A 20,373-nucleotide genomic window follows, 5' to 3' on the forward strand; every position below is an offset into this window, starting at 1 on the left:
AATCCGTTCATCCAGCCAACGGTTCATCCAGTTATTCATCCATCCATCCAATGAACCATTAATATTCATCCGTCCATCCCATCATCCATTTATTCATCCATCATCCATCTATTCATCCTTAAATCCAGTCATTCATCCATCCATCTATTCATCCGTTCATCCATTTATTCATCCATCAATCCATCTGTTCATCTGGTCATCCATCCAGTTATCCCTTCATCATCCATCTATTCATCCATTCATTCATCCATCCAGTCATCCTTCCATCAATCATCCATTCATCTGTTCTTACAGTCATCCACCTATCAATCCAATGATCCATTTATTAATCTGCCGATCTAGTCATCCATTCATCCATCCATCCAATGATCCATTAATATTCATCCGTCCATCCCATCAATTTATTCATCCATCAATTCCTCTGTTCATCCGGTCATTCATCCATTTATTCACCCATTCATCCATCTCTCAGCAGATTTAATGACTCTTAGCGTTGTACACAGTAAACAAAAGAGACAAAAACTTTTCTGTTTTCTAATTATTTATTTCTATGATGCTGGAACCAAACATTGAGATTATTGAACACATTTGGCCAACAGCAGGACGATACAAAAACAGATTACTGATCCACATGCATATAAAAATATCTAAATTAATAAAAGAAGAATAAAGAATAAAACAATAATTGGTCAGGCTGGACCCTCTGGATAAACAAGGCACTGTGGAGATCAGGACAGAAACACGAAGCTCTCCATGATCAAACATTTCTGAATGATTCAATGCTCTGATGATGGATTCAAGATAAACCAGAACAATCCCTCTGCTGATCCTGCTACTTTGGACCGAACCAGACGGTGCTGCAGGGCTCCGCCTTCTCAGCTCACCTACTGACCCAGCATTAGAGCAGAACAGTGGAGCGGAACATGCTGCTGTTGCAGGTCCGGACCCTGTTAAATATAAACAGGTTCCTGTTTGATCTGGACGCGGTCCAACACCAGGTCTCATCCTCCAGTCGCACATGTTCTGGTCCGACTAGAATAAACAGAACCCTGTCTTATGGAGACATTTCTCCAAAAAATTAAGCAGGAACATCTGTTAAGATTGATTTCTAGAAGCTGTTCCGGATCCTATTAACCCTGCAGATGATAGAAAGTTCCTTCTGTTCTAGAGCTATAAGCAAATAACAGAATCTTATCTCCTATAGTTTTCTGTATCTATCTTCAGTTTTCAGATTTTTTGATTCACCTTGGAGCCAAAATTCGATTTTAAATCATGTTTCCACCTCCAGCACCGTTTAAAGCGCTCTGGTTTGGACCTTTCCTCCATCAGAACATCCTGACTGCTGCCAGCAGCACCACTGCAGCAGGGCGGGGTAAACCCCCCACCCCGTCTGCAGGGGTCAGGATCTGCTCATAATACACCAAGGAGCAGAAGTTCTGAGGTGAGGAGAGAAAGAGGAGCGGATCAGGATCAGGGGAGGGTTTGGTGGGTCGTACGGCCGATCAGACGGGATTCAGATCCCACAGATCAGAACAGGGACCAGGAGAACCAGATCTCTCAGAACCGCTTAGATCCTCCAGCCTCCAACCAGCGTCGACCGGAAGAAAAGCAGCTCTGTGGTCCCTCAAAGACCAGTTCCCCTGGTCCGACGTGAGGCGGACAGTTCCTCCAGAGGAGCTAAAGCTAGCCTGCAGGTTGAAACGTTTCCATGACGACTAGATCAAAAGACAGAAACGTTCAAAGGTTCAACTAAAAATCTAAGACAACATTCAGGCAACAATAATAAGACTGAGAGCAGACGTTCTGCTGCTGTTTTTAGACGTCGTAGATGTCCACGTGGTCTCCTGACGTGAACTTGTCGTCCAGAAGAACCTTCATCAGCTTGGCCGAGGACGCCTCACATGTCAGCAGCTGACCCTGAGCGAACATGCCGGAAAACTTCTTCTTGATGGTCTGATCGGCCGTTTTGGACCTGGCCTCCACCTGCATATCTGTGTCCAGAGGTCCTGGTCCAACAGAAGACAAGAGGAACAGGATTGATTAAAGAGGTCCTAAAAATCTACATATCATCATCATCATCATCATGGCCAGCTGGTCCTACCTGGAGAGTAGCTGAGCACCCTGAGGTCCGGCTCCTCCTCAGCCAGAACCTTGAACATCATTTCCCGTGCAGCCTTGCCGGTGCAGTAAAGCGCCCAGGAGCGGAAAGGCTGCAGGGCGCAGAGCGAGGTGACGTTGACGACGGAGCGCCGCAGACCAGGATGCTGGGGGAAGGCCTGCAGCATCCTGGCAGTGAGACACATGGCTGAGCTGACGTTCAGGGAGAGGTAGGAGTCCACCTCGGACATGTCGCTGAAGTCTCTCACGTACTTGGACACGTCGCCCAGAGAGGCTGCAGGAGAGAGGAGAAATCAGGCCTAACATCAGAGAGCGAAACAAAAGGAAGGCCTGTGACTCATCAGCTGTTACAAACCCAGACGCTCCGCTTTGCTTCTGAGCAAACATGGTTCCACTCATCAGCTGCAGACATTATTGATGGATGAAAACCACATCTAAGTCTTTCATCCACAGCTGGGCTCTAATGTTGGATCTGATTTACAACAAAAAGGCTTTGTTTTTGTTCCAATCTATAAAAGCCTTGAACTCAACGCTATTTCTGAACCATTTTCCACATCATTCTTTCACATTATTGAGCCACAGTTAGATCAATTACCTCATCATCACTAGTCATCTCTCACACCGGGAGATCATGATTTTAACACGCAATGCGCCGGTTTCTCATAGGATAGGCTGTTTCCCTTCAATGCAAGAGGAACCAAAACTGAAAGTTCTTTAGAACCGCTTAAAAGTGATGAAAAAGGTGATTTAACAGTTATTTTAAAAAAGTTCTGCTCAGAAGATCCGTCTAGAACAAGATAGAGAACCAAATCAAGTCATTAAGTTCTGAATAAACTGGCCTTTAGAAAATAATCCCACATTTATGTCAGATCTGGAAACTGAAATATGACTTTAAAACCATATATATGAAATAAAAAGATGACGTCTCTAACTGGAGTCTAAAATATTTTAGAATATTCTTTAAATAATTGAAACATTTTCCATCTGTAATTTTATAAGAAGTCCTTTTTATTATTTGTTTGTTTTTATTAATATATTTATTAATCTGTATCTAATATATGTAAATACTTTATCTGTGATTTTCATGCAGTGAATCTTTATAATTCATTTATATGTAAATATTCAAATTTCTTTTTATTATTAAATCTGTAACATATCATGAATTTCCCTTAGGGGATTAATAAATTATAACTGAATTTAATATAAATACAATTTTCAATTTTTTTATATTTTAAAATCTTTACATCGTCACTTTTAATCTGTAGGCCTAATCCTGATTTTTTTTCCCCAATCATTTTTAAATCTTTTTGAAATGATTAACAAATTACTGATTTTTTTTCAGTAATTTACAAACTACTGAAAAAAAATCGTTTATTTTTTTATCATTGAAAAAGATTTACAAATTACTGTTTTTTTCATTATTTATCTTTTTAAATTATTAATAAATTACTGAATTTTTCAATTTTTTTTATCTTTTTAAATGATTAATAAATTACTGAATTTTTCAGTATTTTTGAGCTTTTTAAATTATTAATTATTGATTTTTTCAGTATTCTTTTTATCCTTTTAAATTATTAATAATTAACAAATTTTTTCTGTATTTTTTATCTTTTTAAATGATTAATAAATTACTGAATTTTTCGGTTTTTTTTTTTTACTTTTTAAATTATTAATTACCGATTTTTTCAGTATTCTTTTTATCCTTTTAAATTATTAATAAATTACAGATTTTTTCAGTATTTTTTTATCTTTTTAAATGATTAATAAATTACTGAATTTTTCAGTATTTTTTTAACTTTTTAAATTATTAATTACTGATTTTTTCAGTATTCTTTTTATCCTTTTAAATTATTAATAAATTACAGATTTTTTCAGTATTTTTTATCTTTTTAAATAATTAATAAATTACTGATTTTTTCAGTATTTTTTTACCTTTTTAAATGATTGATAAATTACTGATTTTTTTCAGTATTTTTTAACTTTTTTAATTATTAAAAAATTATTGATTTTTTTCAGCATTTTACAAATTACTGAAAAGAATCAGTAATTTTTTTATCATTTAAAAAGATTCACAAATGACATTTTTTTCAATCATATTAAATGATTTCCTTTGTATTTTTTAGGTAAAAGCCTAATAAATGCTTATAAATGATAATGACTCTAATAAAGCGTCGCTGAAGCTGAAAGAAAAGCTCCTAATGAGCAACAGGTGGTTCTAACCTGCGTTGTTGATCAGCAGGATGTGATCCATGTCTTCATAAAAAGCTTCCTTAGATGTTCTCAGGATGTCCTCCAGGCCCTCGACCTTCCCCACATCCGCCACCACCACCTCCACCTTCAGTCCGGCTCTGCCCGCCTCGGACTCGGTCAGCTCCGCCTGCAAGGCCCGCAGGTCGGGCCCGGATCGGGCCACTAGAACCAGAGCCGAGCCCGGCTGAACCAACCGAGACAAGTCCCGGGCCACGGCCCGTCCGAAACCTCTGGAGGCTCCGGTGATGATACACAGCACCCGGCCAAGGTCTGCAGCAGGAGACATGATGATCAGGCTGATGATAGAGCTGCGGAGTTAAGGTGAATGTGCTCGGTCTGATCTTCTTCTGGGGTTTCGCTCTCAATCCTCTCAATGCCTTGTCGCCATCTCCTGGTTTTATACTGAAGCTGATGAGCGTTCTGTCAGAGGAGACGATCTTTGTTACATAAAAGGGGAAAAATAACAGAAGTCATTCTGAAACAAATCAGACCTTCAGGCTTCTGTTTGGGTTTGGTAACAAACTTTAATTTATCATTATTAATATTATTATATTTATAATTTTTTTTATTCTTATTAATATCATTATATATTTTTGTTTTTATTATTTTAATAATTACTTGAATTATTACTATTATGCTGTTCAGTGGGGCAGTGGGTTATTCTATAGCACCTATAAACAACATGTCATCTCAAGCCACTTTCCAGTTCACCAGATCATCCAGTCAAATTAATTCAAAGTTTTCTATCTAAGGAAAACCAGTTGATTGCATTGCCTCATTGACTCAAATACAATCCCTCACACTAAGCATGCTTGCACCGACAGTGGAGAGGAAAAACTTCCTTTTAACAGGAAGAAACCTCCAGCAGAACCAGGCTCAGTGTGAGCGGCCATCTGCTGAAGCCGACTGGGGTTCAAGGAGACAGAAGCAGAGATAGAAGAGGCAGCTGTAAAAGGCGGCCCCGTCCAGGAAACACACAGCCAGGCAGACGAGCTCTGAGCCAGCTCCCATGTCAGAGGATGAAGAGAGCACATCCAGCCAGTCGCAGTCAGAGAAACAGGACCACACTGGAAAAACAGCCCAATCTCCAACATCACTTCTTGCTGCCTTGGAGCAAGAAGGTTCTGGGTTCGATTCCCAGCCTGGAGTCTTTCTGCATGGAGATTGCATGTTCTCCCTGTGCATGCGTGGGTTCTCTCCAGGTACTCCTACTTCCTCCCACAGTCCAAAAACATTGGCTTCTCTAAATTCTCCTCAGTCCAGGGTGGACCCTGCCTCTTGCCCGTAGACAGCTGGAGATAGAAAACTGATTGATGGATTATCATTATTATTAATAACCACAGTATTTAGGGGAAGACTGCCTGAAAAGTTTTTACTCAAAGAGTAAATTTTTTATATATATATATATATAAATGTGAAAAAAACAGATAAAGTGTGTTATTAATTCAACTTATTACTATACCAACGACATCATCATAATAAATGGTTTGAGGTCAAAACAGAAATGCTGCTGTAAATAGATCCTTCTTAGAACCAGTTCGTTAGAACTGATGCTTGGTGAATGTGGTTTAGATCAAAGCTGTTGGACTACAGGAACATTTTATTGGGGATTCTCGCAGCCTTTAGAGGTGGTTCTACTACGTATTAGTAAGGAAACGCCACCAAATGCTTGAAGAACCATCTTTACTTCACGTATTTATGGTCAGAGGTCAAAGTTTTCTCTTGACCTGATTTAGCAGGATACTAAGTGGCACAGGAGGTTAATCTAAGGAAGTGAACTATCTGCTCCCACTGACGGCGGGTTTCCCCGGCTCCAGTGTACGTGCAGATCCAGAGAGAAGCAGCCCTTGGAGGTATGTTGTTCTTCGGGGAATGCTTTGAGGGTCCTTGGAACTGCGGGTCTGAAGGCAGCCTGTATGTTGGAAGCATCATGGCAGCATTGATTTGTTCTGGTTGTTATTCATGGATAACTTTGTTTTTATGGATACTGCTGGATTTAGAGCTGCACTCATTAAGATGGAGAGATTAGAAAGAAAGCAGAGATGACTTCTAGCGCTTTATATTTGCTGAATGACTTGACCCCATTCCAGCTTTATATTTATCCTTTAAACCAAGCCTTGTAAAATAATTTTCATTTCCTTCAACTATTCCCCTTTTGTGTTTTTTTATTTTAATTTTCAGATGTAAGCAAAGAGGTAAAATTGGAGAAAATAAATATTTTTTTATGAAGAAAAATCGGAATCGTTTGGTTTGTCGAGCATTGACAAACTCCACATTGTCCGTATAGGAAAACATGGTGGTGGCAGCATCATGCTGTGGGGAGGGTGTCAACTCTGACAGGGAAAAGTAGTGAAAAATGATGGGATAAAAAGTATGACTAAAGAAAATAAGAGGACATCATGATTTAAGATGTACGGATGAATGGATGGACGGATGGTGATGGAAGCTTTACTGTATGTATCAAAGTGTTTCATTGGTCTAACATAATACTGTAATCAGAAAAAGGCGTCGACCATCAGAATGTGTACATCTAATCTATAAAATGTTTCTTACTAATTGAGTTATTGAAAAAAAACATTCTAATGATATTGTAACCTACTGAAAGGGTCTGTATAGATTAACAACTTAATTAGCCTCGTGAGACCATCCTGATCTCGCGAGCTTTCAAGGTTTCACTCGCTAATCAGTCTGGAGACTCTCCATTAAAGAAAATTTGGAGCCGTTCACCAAACGAACGTCCAATCAGCGTTGGCTTTGAGGCGGGTTGAGGTGTGACGCAACGAGAAGCGCGACAGTTCAGTCTAAAGAACATGGCGGCTTCAGCCGATGAAACTAGCGTTAGCGTGGCTATCGAGCAAGTTTTATCGGAATTACAGAGTATTTCTTCACTGAAAGAAGAGCAAAACACTGCTCTGGAGGCTTTTCTCAGAGGAAAAGATGTTTTTGCTCTTCTCCCGACTGGTTTCGGCAGGAGTAGCCTGGCTTGTGGTTGTGTTTTTGTCACCGCTCTGTTAGTACGTCATATGCTTCGCTGATCTGATTGGTTTATTTGGCCCGTGTATCACCAACATAGGCCAATCAGCTAACCAGTATTTTCGCCCCTTCCCAAAATTACTTCAACAGAAGGTTTCCAGATGCATTTGCTCCGCATATCCATCTGGCAGAGTCAGGTTGCAGCTTAATTGGTTTTACTGTGAGATCTTTAATAACTTATTGATCCCTTTTTTTCCTGAAATCAGACTCTTTGTCAGGGTTCTGCTCTCTGTTTTGGTCTATTTTTAGTTTCTTTGTAATTTTGTCATGTAGTTGTTTTCTAGCTGTGTTGAGTTCTTGAGTTTCTCTCTGTTCCCCTCTTTGTACTGGTTTCCTTTCCCTTTGGTTCCCTCCTAGTTAATTCTATTCACACCTGCTCCATATTCACCTCATTAGCCCATCCTTTGTTCTGGTCTCATTTATACACCAACTCTGCAGTTCCTCATTGTTGGTTTCTTGTTGTTTTGTTGCTTCGTCGTCTCCTAGCTCCCCGTGTTTGTTTTCCCTGCTGTTAATTGGATTTTTTGGTTTTCAATTAAATTCAGTTCAGTTTATTTCTATAGCGCCAATTCACAACACATTTAATCTCAAAGCACTTTCCAGTTCACCAGATCATCCAGTCAAATTAATTCAAAGTTTTCTATCTAAGGAAAACCAGTTGATTGCATTGACTCATTGACTCGAATGCAATCCCTCACACTAAGCATGCTTGTAGTGAATGTGGAGAGGAAAAACTCCCTTTTAACAGGAAGAAACCTCCAGCAGAACCAGTTTATAATTTTTTCGTTTTTAAATTAAATCAGCAAAACTCATCTCTGCTAACCTGACTCCGCCAGATGGATTTGCTCCGCATATCCATCTGGAAACCTTCCGTTGAAGTAATTTTGGGAAGGGGCGAAAATACTGGTTAGCTGATTGGCCTATGTTGGTGATAGACGGGCCAAATAAACCAATCAGATCAACGAAGCATATGACGTACTAACAGCCAGGCTACTCTTGCCGAAACCAGTCGGGAGAAGAGCAAAAACATCTTTTCCTCTGAGAAAAGCCTCCAGAGCAGTGTTTTGCTCTTCTTTCAGTGAAGAAATACTCTGTAATTCCCATAAAACTTGCTCGACAGCCACGCTAACGCTAGTTTCATCGGCTGAAGCCGCCATGTTCTTTAGACTGAACTGTCGCGCTTCTCGTTGCGTCACACCTCAACCCGCTTCAAAGCCAACGCTGATTGGACGTTCGTTTGGTGAACGGCTCCAAATTTTCTTTAACGGAGAGTCTCCAGACTGATAAGAGAGTGAAACCTTGAAAGCTTGCGAGATCAGGATGGTCTCACGAGGCTACATCTCTGCATCCTCATCTCTACATTTGGGTCCTCTAAAAACCTCCACCAAACTGTGACACTCCTTGCTTGTTTCATTATTTTGTTTGTTTAGTTTATTGTAGTAAATTCTTTTGCTCTTTAAGGTAAAAGTATGATGTAAAAGTACCATCAGCCTAACATATAGATACATAGATATAAACTGAATAAGATGTAATTGAACAGTTTGATATGATTGTAATCTCTCATATTTGATAACAGTGGATTGGTCCAGGGCGTCATTGGACCAATAACCTGTGAATATTGGGTTAAACATAATTTTTTTTGAATACCATGAAAATAATCTGTGAAGTTTGATCATTTTTATGATTTTAACTTGTCATTTTTGATCAGAGCTTCCAAGATAAATAAACTGAAATGTGAGGGTGGAGGTCACAGATGAGGGGCCAGGGTAAAGAATGACTCTGATGTTTTGACAATGTCATCTTTCTCAGAAACAGTTGATTCCAGTTATCAATCTCCAGATTCCTACACATTCTGTGCTTTTCCATTCGGGTCTATCTTTTCCAGCTGTCCGGGCGGATCCGGTGATGGTTTTAATGCTGCCAGTAGACCCCATGATGAAACCGAAACCATGAATGATCCGGTGATACAACCAAGCTCTCTCTGCTGAATGTCCTGTTTGCCCGAGGCGTCAGATGACATTATACTGAATGGGAAAAAGGCCCCCAGTGTTTAACGGAGTCTCACCCTATTTTCCAGTTCCAAACCCACAGCTGTTACCTTTTTTAATCTTTAGCACAGAATTTAATTTCTCCTATGTTTTGAGGTAAAGTTTTTATAAAAGTTTGACATAAAATCCTGAATCATTGCTATTTGGCTCCAATAGGAACATCTCTGTGGGCCCATCTCCATGGAGACAAAGTGTCAACGTGATCTTGTCGTTAAGGATGAGCATCCAAACGGATCCAGTGTTTTGGGGGATCATAAACAATTCAAAACACCGCTTTTACGTAGTATTTCTTTATTTGGAGGTTAAATGTTGCGTTTCATTTTGCACCAATATAAAAGGAATCTGAGACTGATGTGGTATAAAATGTTATGATTATTTGGGTTCTGTTAATTGTTTAGGATGTGGAGTTAATAAAAATAATATAGTATTAAGTGGAATACATGGCCGTTTAAAGATTAAATCATGTTAACAGACTAACAGTAATAATATAAACAAACTTTATAACAGTTTTATCATAAAACATTGATTTTTTTTTTTTTTAGGAATCAGTATTAAGGGATTATTTGATAAATGATAAGGAATTCCTAATGAAATGCTTCATGTAGACCCCATATTTTTATTTAGGAAACTTTGCAACCCTAGTTTCATGTTTTCCACCACCTCTCTAACCCTTCTGAGCCTCTTAGCCATCGAGGTCCTGTGTTTTCGTCTCTGCATATAATTGTCAATTGTTTTGTTTGATTCTCTGAAAGTGTTGCAGTGCCACCAAAGGGCCTGGCATATATACTACAGCATCTTCAGTAAAGCTGTGTTGGGCACTGGCACCACCAGGGGATGGCCAGGGGTGGCCACTTACCAGTTTAAATTATATTAGCATCAGTTTAGCATTTCATCCCATTATGCACAGCCAGTGATGTAACATAAAAAAAATATCACACAATAAACGAAGTTCTGAGTAGGTGTTTACTGAGGTCTTTATGATTTCTACAGGCAGGTTCACCACAATGGTAGATTCAAACCCCGAAATTATGGCATGCAGAGCTATAGATGTTGTTCTGGGTTTATGTTCTTACCAGAGATGGGAAGTAACGAAGTACAAATACTTCCTTACTGTACTCAAGTAGATTTTTCTGATATTTTTACTTTACTTTACTACTTATTTTTATGGCGACTTTTTACTTCTACTCCTTACATTTTTACACAAATATCTGTACTTTCTACTCCTTACATTTCAAAAAATTGGCTCGTTACTTTAGTTTTGAATTATTTCAATAGAGTTACCGTTATTATTTTTCACGTCATCAATACCAAATTCAGTCTAATTGGATGGGAATCTACATTGCATTTGACGCACCACTACAAGATGGATCGACAGATTCGGCGGTATTCATTGGCGGCAAATCATTGCAGCTTGGTGGTGGTGGCGTTAGCATAGTAGCATGGACGACGAGATGATTGAAAATGAACACAACGGAGATCTAGTCCTATTGGCAGACATCCATTTAAAATGTAGGCAACGGCATGAAAAAAGTGGTTTCTACTTTTACTTTTATACTTTAAGTAAATTTACAAGCCTGTACTTTGTTACTTTTACTTGAGTAAAGAAGTTTAATCAGTACTTCCACTTTTACCAGAGTATTTTTTAACACAAGTATCTGTACTTTTACTTAAGTACGGAAAGTGAGTACTTTTGCCATCTCTGGTTCTTACGATCATTAAAGGAAAAGTCTGGGTAGCAAGGAATAATCCATGGATCATTATTTATACCTAAAACTAATACATTTACAGTGATTGAATGAATTTAGCGCAAATTAGTAAAAAAAATAAAAACAATTTTAGTCACTGAGTCTAGGAGCGGCCATGTTTGCCCCAATATACACCTCCCTCCTGCCATCTTCCAGCAGTGACGTCACGGTGCGGTAAGCCTAGCACCATTCTCCCCGCTTTACAAGCTAAATCAATGGGAACTACTAGACACATCTGCAATCAACAACAATTATTGAAGATTTCCAGAGGACTTCACCATTGAAATTCACCAGAGCTATAGTGAAACTGACAATGCACACGTGCATGGCAGCTGGATGCTGGAATACATCGGGTAAAAGTGAAAGAAAAAAAAAAAAAGAGCTATTTCACCTTTCCGATTCATGATCGTTCACGGACGGGTTCGTCGTTGAAGAGAGAAAATCTGTAGCCAAAATTTGGAAGACGAATGTTTTCAAGATGACTTGGATAATAGCGCGTTGTGACAAACACCAGATACAGCACTGGGACTTGATCAACAGCCGATACCGCACCATGACGTCACAAACCAGTAGGTGGCAGTAGTGTTCTTTGACAAACATGGATGCCTCCAGTAAAGCACATTCAAATGAACATTAATCTTAATTAAAATATTTATCATTTATTGAACAGTATGTAATAATTTCATATTTAGAGTACTTTCAGAAGTTTGAATTCTGAATATGTTTGGAAGTCTCCTTTAATTCATACGGTTCGCTAGCTTGGAACTGTATGAAACGAGAACCACCGATTACTGGGCTGGAGGAGTTCAACTGGTATCTTCTTTAAGAGAGGAGGATAATGGAGGAGTAGAAAACATTTAAGCTGTTTCCGCTGTTTTTAATCAGCTTTTATCCTAAAATTATAGTGATTTAATTCCCTGTTTTATCTAAAGTCCATTTAAAATGTGTCCCGATTGTCTTAGCTAATTAGCTAATAATCTATCGTAATTTCATCCTTAAATTCTGTTTATTTCATCCCAGTCTAATCAAAGTTAAAGCTAAATTTTATGTAGAATTTTATATGATTTTAATCTTGTTTTGATTTTAAATCTGTAAAAAACTTTCCTGTAAAATTTCTTTTTAAGATGACTTGGATAATAGCGCGTTGTGACAAACACCAGATACTAGAGCATGAAACGGGCCTTGAAAGTCAGCCCGAAACTGACCCGAGTCCGAAAGAACCAGGCCCGTGCCTGGCCCGGCCCGTTATGATTGACAGCTTCGTAGAGCCCGACCCGTTTGCAGCCCGACATTTTTCAATTGTGCGCATTAAGGGCTAATCTCCGTTTCACTTCTGTAACATCCATTTTGCATTCATCGCGTATAGATCGAACGTTATCACATGATCATTTATTTGCCGCGCATATAACGGTTTAAAGCCCGAGCCCGGCCCGGCCCGAATGAAATAATAAAAAGTACAGCCCGAACCCGCCCAAACCCGGCAGGACCTCTCGGGTCCCGTCGGGTTCGGGCTAATATTCCCTGCTCTACCAGATACAGCACTGGGACTTGATCAACAGCCGATACCGCACCGTGACGTCACAAACCAGTAGGTGGCAGTAGTGTTCTTTGACAAACATGGATGCCTCCAGTAAAGCACATTCAAATGAACATTAATCTTAATTAAAACACTTAATATTTATTGAACAGTATGTAATAATTTCATATTTAAAGTACTTTCAGAATTTTGAATTCTGAATATGAGCGGACTTTTACTTTAAGGGCACTCATGCAATAAATATTCATACAAGCATTTATATTTAATACACACACAAGAAAACTACTAACTGCATGCATTTTCCTTTCATTTTGAAAAATTTTACAACTCATTTTAAGGATAAAAATGTATCTGAGACAAAATAAATCAACAAAGCTATTTGTGAGGATGTAAAAAAGTATCTGGAGTAGCCGTTTATAAATCGTATTTATATGGGACTGGGTTGGACTGCAACATTAAACAAAAGAAGGTAAATTTTCTGCCTTCAGAAATAACCTTGATAATTTTTCATTATAAAATAAAAAAGATGCTGCATAATAACAATTAAAACCTTTATGTAAAACACAAATAACGGCTCCTTCTGCATGTTTTACTGTTTCTTAATGTCTTGGAGGTTACCCCCATGTTTCCTGTCCACAGGGTTTAGATGTTTTGGTCCAGAAAAACAAATCTCGTGCTGTAAAAATCTGTTTGGTTGCTATTCAGATAATCCACGTGTCATTCCTTTCACTCAATAGCAGGCTCTGTCCTAATGCTGGACTACAAAGGCCTAATTGATGAAGAGGGGCTAAGGTCATTGCCATCTCTGCCTAATAAAGACCTGTTAATTAAACACACTGCCTTCAGAAAGAGAACTCATCATCTACAGAAAATCAATGAACCATGTCTAAGCTTTGAGTTGTCTTACATTCAGAATATTTGACTTGTTTCCAAATAGACGGTCACAGAGAATTAAACTGGAGCTCATGAGCTTCATTAGGGATTTTATCCCCACCACAAGCAACTATTCTCCAAAATTAAAGCAGAAATAGATCACACTGTTAATCCTTTGATGACTGAATTTATATAATTTTTTAGATGTTTACTGTTTTGCCACTACATTTTTACAAAACTGAAATCATTACTTTGACTATTGCAAAACGAATAAAAAAAAAAAACCGAAAATGTGTGAAAACACTTATAATTGTCAGTAATAACATACATAATTAGGGACCAGATGTACCCTGAAAGAAGTGAAAACAAAAGGTCATTACTAAATGCCAGTGGTTCATTGTCCTGCTGTGCATTCTTTAGAAGGTCGTTCAACTTGGACCAGGACTAACTACAATGGATTGGTTTAGGTCAGTGTTAAAAAGACCTAATTGTAGTAAAGATCCAGAAAACTGCTCACAGAAAGTGCTCACTATAAGGCAGATGGACTTTCTCAATCATCTCTGGAAAATATAATTCTTCTCATCAGTTAGATAGGAAACTAGCCTCGTGAGACCATCCTGATCTCGCGAGCTTTCAAGATTTCACTCGCTAATCAGTCTGGAGACTCTTCGTTGAAGAAAATTTGGAGCCGTTCACCAAACGAACGTCCAATCAGCGTTGGCTTTGAGGCGGGTTGAGGTGTGACGCAACGAGAAGCGCGACAGTTCGGTCTAAAGAACATGGCGGCTTCAGCCGATGAAACTAGCGTTAGCGTGGCTATCGAGCAAGTTTTATCGGAATTACAGAGTATTTCTTCACTGAAAGAAGAGCAAAACACTGCTCTGGAGGCTTTTCTCAGAGGAAAAATATTTTTGCTCTCTTCCCGACTGGTTTCGACATGAGTTTGATCTATCAATTGGCTCCTCTTCGTCGTCGCTCCGTTACGTCATATGCTTCGTTGATCTAATTGGTTTATTTGGCCCGTCTATCACCAACATAGGCCAATCAGCTAACCAGTATATTCGCCCCTTCCCAAAATTACTTCAACGGAAGGTTTCCAGATGGATATGCGGAGCAAATCCATCTGGCGGAGTCAGGTTAATAGGAAACATGATTGGAAGTGAAAATATTGTTCATTATTTGGGCCATTTATATTAAAGTCGTGGGGAAACGGCTGTTCCAACCAATGCCATAACTACCGGTAAGAAGAGACCGCAGTTGCTTAGGGCAGTGTTTTTCAATCCTGGTCCTCATGGCACCCTGCTCTGCATGTTTTGGATGTTTCTGAGGTTCAGCACACCTGATTCAGATGATTGCAGTTCAGCAAAGCCTGATAATCTGCTATCAGTTGATAACAGGTGTGTGAAAGCTGGGAAACATCTAAAACATGCAGGGCAGGGTGCCTTGAGGACCAGGATTGAAAAACACTGGCTTAGGGGCCCTGTCACTGACACCTGGTTGGCCCCCTTGCAATTGTAGACTAGGACGTCTCTTTGCAGATGTAATGGTGATAAAAATTCCTCTTAAAACCCACCTGATATTAAGATGATTGACAGGACCTTATTTATACCCCAAAACATGTCAGATTTCAACATGATGGTGAGCCGTTTAAACATGACACCAATAGCAAAGCAGACAAAATACACTCATATAATATGTTTCAAACCGCCCACCCAGAAAATGTTGCTTACGGGTCTATTGTTGTGTCGTTACGCCTTTGGTTCCAACCGTTGCATTTCTGAATTCTCCCGAGTGGTGCACGACTTTACACAAGAGAATAAAGTGAATGTGATTGGTCGTTTATCAAGAGGGCGGGATTGTTGTGGTAGAAGGTTCGCAAGACATTTGGTTTATGCCGGTTTTTCAGAAGCATCGCTGCTAACTAGTTAGCAACTTAGTGCTAGCATGTTCCCAATGGGAAATTGGGACCAAGTAGCACTAAATTGGTGACTTAGAAACGACACTGTCAAGGAACGCTATGGACAGAGGAAACATGCAAGAGGAGGAGAGTTTAGTGTCGGAGGTCGTGGATGAGTCTCCTCCGTCATCCATTTTTTATTTAGAGGAGGAAAGTGGGGAGGAAGATGTTGTGGAAGAGGACGCCAGGGCGGCAGAAGCTTGGTTTGGTGTAGAAGGCTTCCAGCCGTACATGTTTGAGCCCTTGCCTCGCAACGCTGCCAGTTCTGTTAGCTCTACGCCTGCCGAAGACACAGACGTCCATCCCCGTGAACACTGGGACGCAACTCAATGGGAAAGGAAAGGATTCTCATTTCTTAGTTCAACCGTTACGTACATTAGCTGCAACATATGAATCAAGATGCTACGACCAAAAAATTGTGATTGACAGATGTCCATTGATATATGATTGGCCGAATTTATGTGTTCAGACTGACGTAGAACTAACTGGCCCCCATAAGATAACAGAGGAAAAAAAAAACAGATTTTAAGACAGGATTTAAAAAAATAATAATAAAAATTATCTAAATTTTGGGACAATGTTGTCTGATAAGGTGTACATTTATATACATTTTTAAACCCCAAATGATTTGACATTTAAATATGACTTCCTCACGATTTTAATAAAACAATAAAAAGGTCACTTATGGGTCATTAAGATCACTATTATTACTGTAAGGTCACTAATGGGACCATCACTGTTAGTAATAGTTTAATTAGTGGCATTGTTTTGTCCATTTATGTAAAAAAAGACTTATTACAGTAATTAATAGGCTATTAAGGTCACTAATGGGTTGTTAAAGTCATTAATGGGTTCATTATTTCATTTAAGGGGCCATAAGGGCAATCATCATTATCATCAACTTTATTTATAAAGCGCTTTACAGACAAAGTGGAAGCAAAGTTCTGTGCATTAAAGATAAGACATGTCTTTTAGGATCACCAACGGGGCCAGTGCAGTGACAGCAAAGTTTTTATCCTTTGTAGAGCTCACTTTATATAATTACATATACAAATGTAATTAAACAAGCATTGTTATCTTGAATTTCTTGTTCTAAAAACTGAATGTACTCTGGAAAAAAATCTAAATCTAGATACCCGTAAGTAATTTATTCTTAAAATAAGTGCATTTGCTCTTGGATTGCGGAGGTAAAATAGACATTTTGGAACAAGATATTTACACTTAAAATAAGAAAACATGGGCATTCTTTGGTGGCGAAGTGGTTTGCGCACAGGACCCATATATGGAGGCTTTAATCCTCGAAGCAGCCGACCCAGGTTTGAATCTGATCTGTGGTTCTTTGCTGCATGTTTCTCCCCCTTTCCTGTCAGCCTACTGTCCAAAAAACATCCAGTAGTGCTTTAATAAAAAAATAAGAAAGCACATTTGTCCGTTTTTTAAATACATATCTTATTTTAAGAGTAAAAATTGTACTTCAATCGGCAAAATATCTGTTACCTACTCACATTAAGGATAAATACACTTAATTTAAGACATTTTTACTTATTTCTAGATCGTTTTTTCAGTGTAGAATTCTGGATTTTCCTGCTGCGCTGAGCTGCAGATACCACGCTGCCAAGCTTGGGTTTTCTACTATGACCCAGTGACTTATACAACTTCAAACCACATTCAGAGCTTAAGATCCTTTTTTGATGAGAAGTTAAACTCCTTAAAGCAAAAAAAATGCCCAGTTGCGTTTCACTAAAACATTCAGGATTCTAATGTCTTCAATGACTGAGAATCTGCCACGGTGTAATATTCAAAGTCTAACACTGGCCGAGTTTGAGCAGAGAAGAACAATAAAAGGTTTCAGTCAGTAGACGTGCTAAACTGGTAGTAACCACAATGACCTGCAGCTTGGCCTGAAACCACAGGTGGTTCTATAATGCACACATTCAGACAGCTTAAATATAACTCCACGGCACACTTTACAGATTATCTGTAAAATGGTAAAAACCATGAATGATTTTACTTCTCACTCTTGTTAGGATAATTATCATTGATGATGGGTGAGTTTATTACACCTTAATGTTAGCTGCCTGTTGCCTGTCAGAACTGATGTTTTCCCCGGTAGTTTATCTAATTAAGACAGCTCCTCTGTCCGGATATACAGTTATAATCTTCATTCTGTACGTGGCAAAGATTTGGGAATGGAATGAGAGCGGCTTCCTTCAGCTAAGAATGAAGTGTAATATTTTGATAAGGCTGGAGCCATGGATGTCTAATCATCTGCTGATGTGTATGATGTAAAATATGATGATGTGTCTGTCAGGACTCCTGTCTTTGTATTTGTGTTTCTGTGTTTGTCTCCCTTCATCCACCAGGAGGCGCCTGGTTCTGGTCCGCCTCCTCACACACCTGCTGATGGTTTCCTCTTAAACGGAGTGTTCTTAAGCTGCTGACTGCCACTACCTCGACGCCAGAGTGTTTGCCAGTTTTGGGTACTCTAGCCAAGCTGAGTTTTGCTGAGTCAAACTGAGTTTTTGTCAACCTGAGTTAAACTTTTTTTTTTGTCTTTGCCTCTCGGCAGGAAGTCATCCTGCTAACTGGTTTTCTTGGACCTTCTCTCCCTGGAAGGATCAACTGAGCTGGGGTTCGAACAGGAGGTTTGGATCCACTTTCCCCAAGAGATTGTTTGAGCTTCGCACTGAGAAAGGGATTACTCTCCACTACGACCCATTCAAGTACCGCAGGAAATCTGAGTGGCAGTCAGTTTTCCGTTCCCCAACTAACAACCGCATGCTGGGTAAACCCTGTTCCTCCCTCCACCGAATCAGACAAACAAGCCAAAGATTCAACAGCTTCTCTGGAAACGTGAGTCGGCAACCAAATCCTGTCCTCCAAGTTCATGAGTCAAATTCCCCACTGAGCCTGAACTAACCGCTGTGTCTTCCCCTCACCTTTCAGTTCCGGTTGAGCAGTGTTCTGAGCAACACATCTCCCTCTGTTTAACCTCTTCAATAAAACCTGTTAAACCTTTTCCCTGGTCTTTCTGTTTTGTTTTTTCTGCATTTGGGTCTGAACTTTGTAAAATCATGACAGTGTCAGACTGGAGATGTATAAAATACCTTTTTAGCTGTTAATCTGGGCCACTTCCTGAGAGGTGAGCAGCTGCCTTCTGTACATTCTAAACAACTTCTCTGATCTGAGTAAGATTACAACTTCTATCAGAATCTGTTTTCATGTCTTCTGGTTATTTAATACATATAGTTATTTAAAGAGTTTGTCCTGAGCGATCTCTTTTCAGGAAAAGGAACCGGAGAGATGGAGCGTGAAGGTGCATACACAGAGCCTGTCTATCTTTAACACTCTAATGCCCTTCCTTGCAATACTCGTCCTCATAAAATCTAATTAAACACACAGGGGGAGCGTAGCAGCTAGTATCATGGATGTCACTATTACCAGATTGGAGAGTCAGTTATTTTCAACTTTTCCAAATGCAGCCCTGTGACCAGTGGACCCATTAAACCTGACCTTTGGACCGTGGGAGGAAAGCCTGGAGGAAAGAAACATCAGTGGTCTACAGATCCAGCATGGAGCCTCAGAGCTGCACTGTGACACATTCAGAGCCAAGAATATTTGGTTAAAGTGCTTTAAAATGTTTGGGACAAAATCCTGCACAAAGATGACTTTAACAAGCGTTACATTACTGTACCGTATATGACAATCTACTGGATCTAACTAACATCATTTGTTCAATTTTACCAAGATTGTCTCTTTTTATTTGGTTGCCTTTTATTCCATATTTTACTGAAGATAAATGATTTATGAGTAAAACACAGCTGGACAACCTTAGATTCAGGTATGACCCGATGGAGCTTGCTACTTCTGCTGAATGCTGTCTGGTCCAGAAAGATCCGGAAGAGCCAATCCTCCAGCGACGCACCCTCCACCTGCTGACGTCCGTTTGAAAAAGTTAGCAGTTTCCTGAGTGACTGATAAGCATACCTGACAGGTTCTAGCTGTTTTTCCGTGTGCCTCCTGCTCTGCTGAGTTTTTTTTTTTTTTTTTACTTGTTATTTAGTATTTTTCAAGTTTGCATAGAACAGACAAAAAAGAAAAGGGGGATGTGGGGGTGGCACAGTTCTTCTTATATACTTATAAAGATTCCCAGTCATCCAGGTCATAGTCATTCCAAAAAGTAAAAAAACAATCCACTGGACTTAGTTTCCACACTGGAAAAACGATCTAGAAATAAGTAAAAATTTCTTGGATTGGATGTATTTGCCCTTGATTTGAGTAGGGAGATGAGATAGTTTGCCAATGGAGTCAGTATTTTTACTCTTAAAATAAGATAATTAGATAGTATTCACTTGAAATAAGAGAATGCAATTGTGTTTTCTTATTTTGAATCTAGATTGTCTTGTTCCATTGGCGGGATGTCTCTTTTATCTGCTCGATTCAGGAACAGGTGCACTTATTTTAAGAAAAAATGACTTATCAAGATTTAGATTTTTTGCAGTGCACGTTTGAAGACGTTTTGCTTCCCATCCAGGAAGCTTTTTCAAGTCAAAATGTCAGAAATAGCGTTGAGTTTAAAGCTTTCTAGAGTGGACCAACAAAGGAATGTTAAGAAAGAAAAACCAACCAACTTTAAACAGACAATGCAGCAATTGAGTTGATTCCTTCCCGCTATCATTACAACCCCCACCCCGTAACAGGGAACAGAAGAACCCACCTGTTCAGCCAGGCCAACCATTCCCTTTAACAACCCCCCTTTCAGAGACATAGACAGGTATCGGTATTACAGGCTAACAAAAGAAGCCAAACAAC

The 20,373-nt window shown here is 39.3% G+C and overlaps 1 protein-coding gene across 1 annotated transcript; it reads right to left on the reverse strand.

Annotated features, from left to right (window-relative positions):
* Positions 1-523: 523 nt before the first annotated feature.
* spra (sepiapterin reductase a) lies at positions 524-4,761 on the reverse strand. The gene is made up of 3 exons (XM_038280657.1): positions 4,339-4,761; positions 2,102-2,392; positions 524-2,006 (listed from the first exon to the last, which is right to left on the reverse strand). Exons 1-3 carry the CDS (start codon positions 4,652-4,654, stop codon positions 1,816-1,818), a joined length of 798 nt encoding a protein of 265 aa, XP_038136585.1. The 5' UTR covers positions 4,655-4,761; the 3' UTR covers positions 524-1,815.
* Between the last annotated feature and the right edge of the window lie 15,612 nt (positions 4,762-20,373).

The sequence above is a fragment of the Cyprinodon tularosa genome, unplaced genomic scaffold, assembly GCF_016077235.1.
Source record: "Cyprinodon tularosa strain WSP-4 unplaced genomic scaffold, ASM1607723v1 ctg162, whole genome shotgun sequence".
NCBI lineage: Eukaryota > Metazoa > Chordata > Actinopteri > Cyprinodontiformes > Cyprinodontidae > Cyprinodon > Cyprinodon tularosa.

What these genes read in the sequence shown, in the direction of transcription:
- spra (XM_038280657.1), bottom strand. Translation starts at nt 4,654, where the DNA reads ATGTCTCCTGCTGCAGACCTTGGCCGGGTGCTGTGTATCATCACCGGA. An exon ending in CCTGCTGATCAACAACGCAG is followed by an intron (nt 2,393 to 4,338) that starts GTTAGAACCACC and finishes TCTCTCCTGCAG; the next exon opens with CCTCTCTGGGCGACGTGTCC. An exon ending in GGTGCTCAGCTACTCTCCAG is followed by an intron (nt 2,007 to 2,101) that starts GTAGGACCAGCT and finishes CTGTTGGACCAG; the next exon opens with GACCTCTGGACACAGATATG.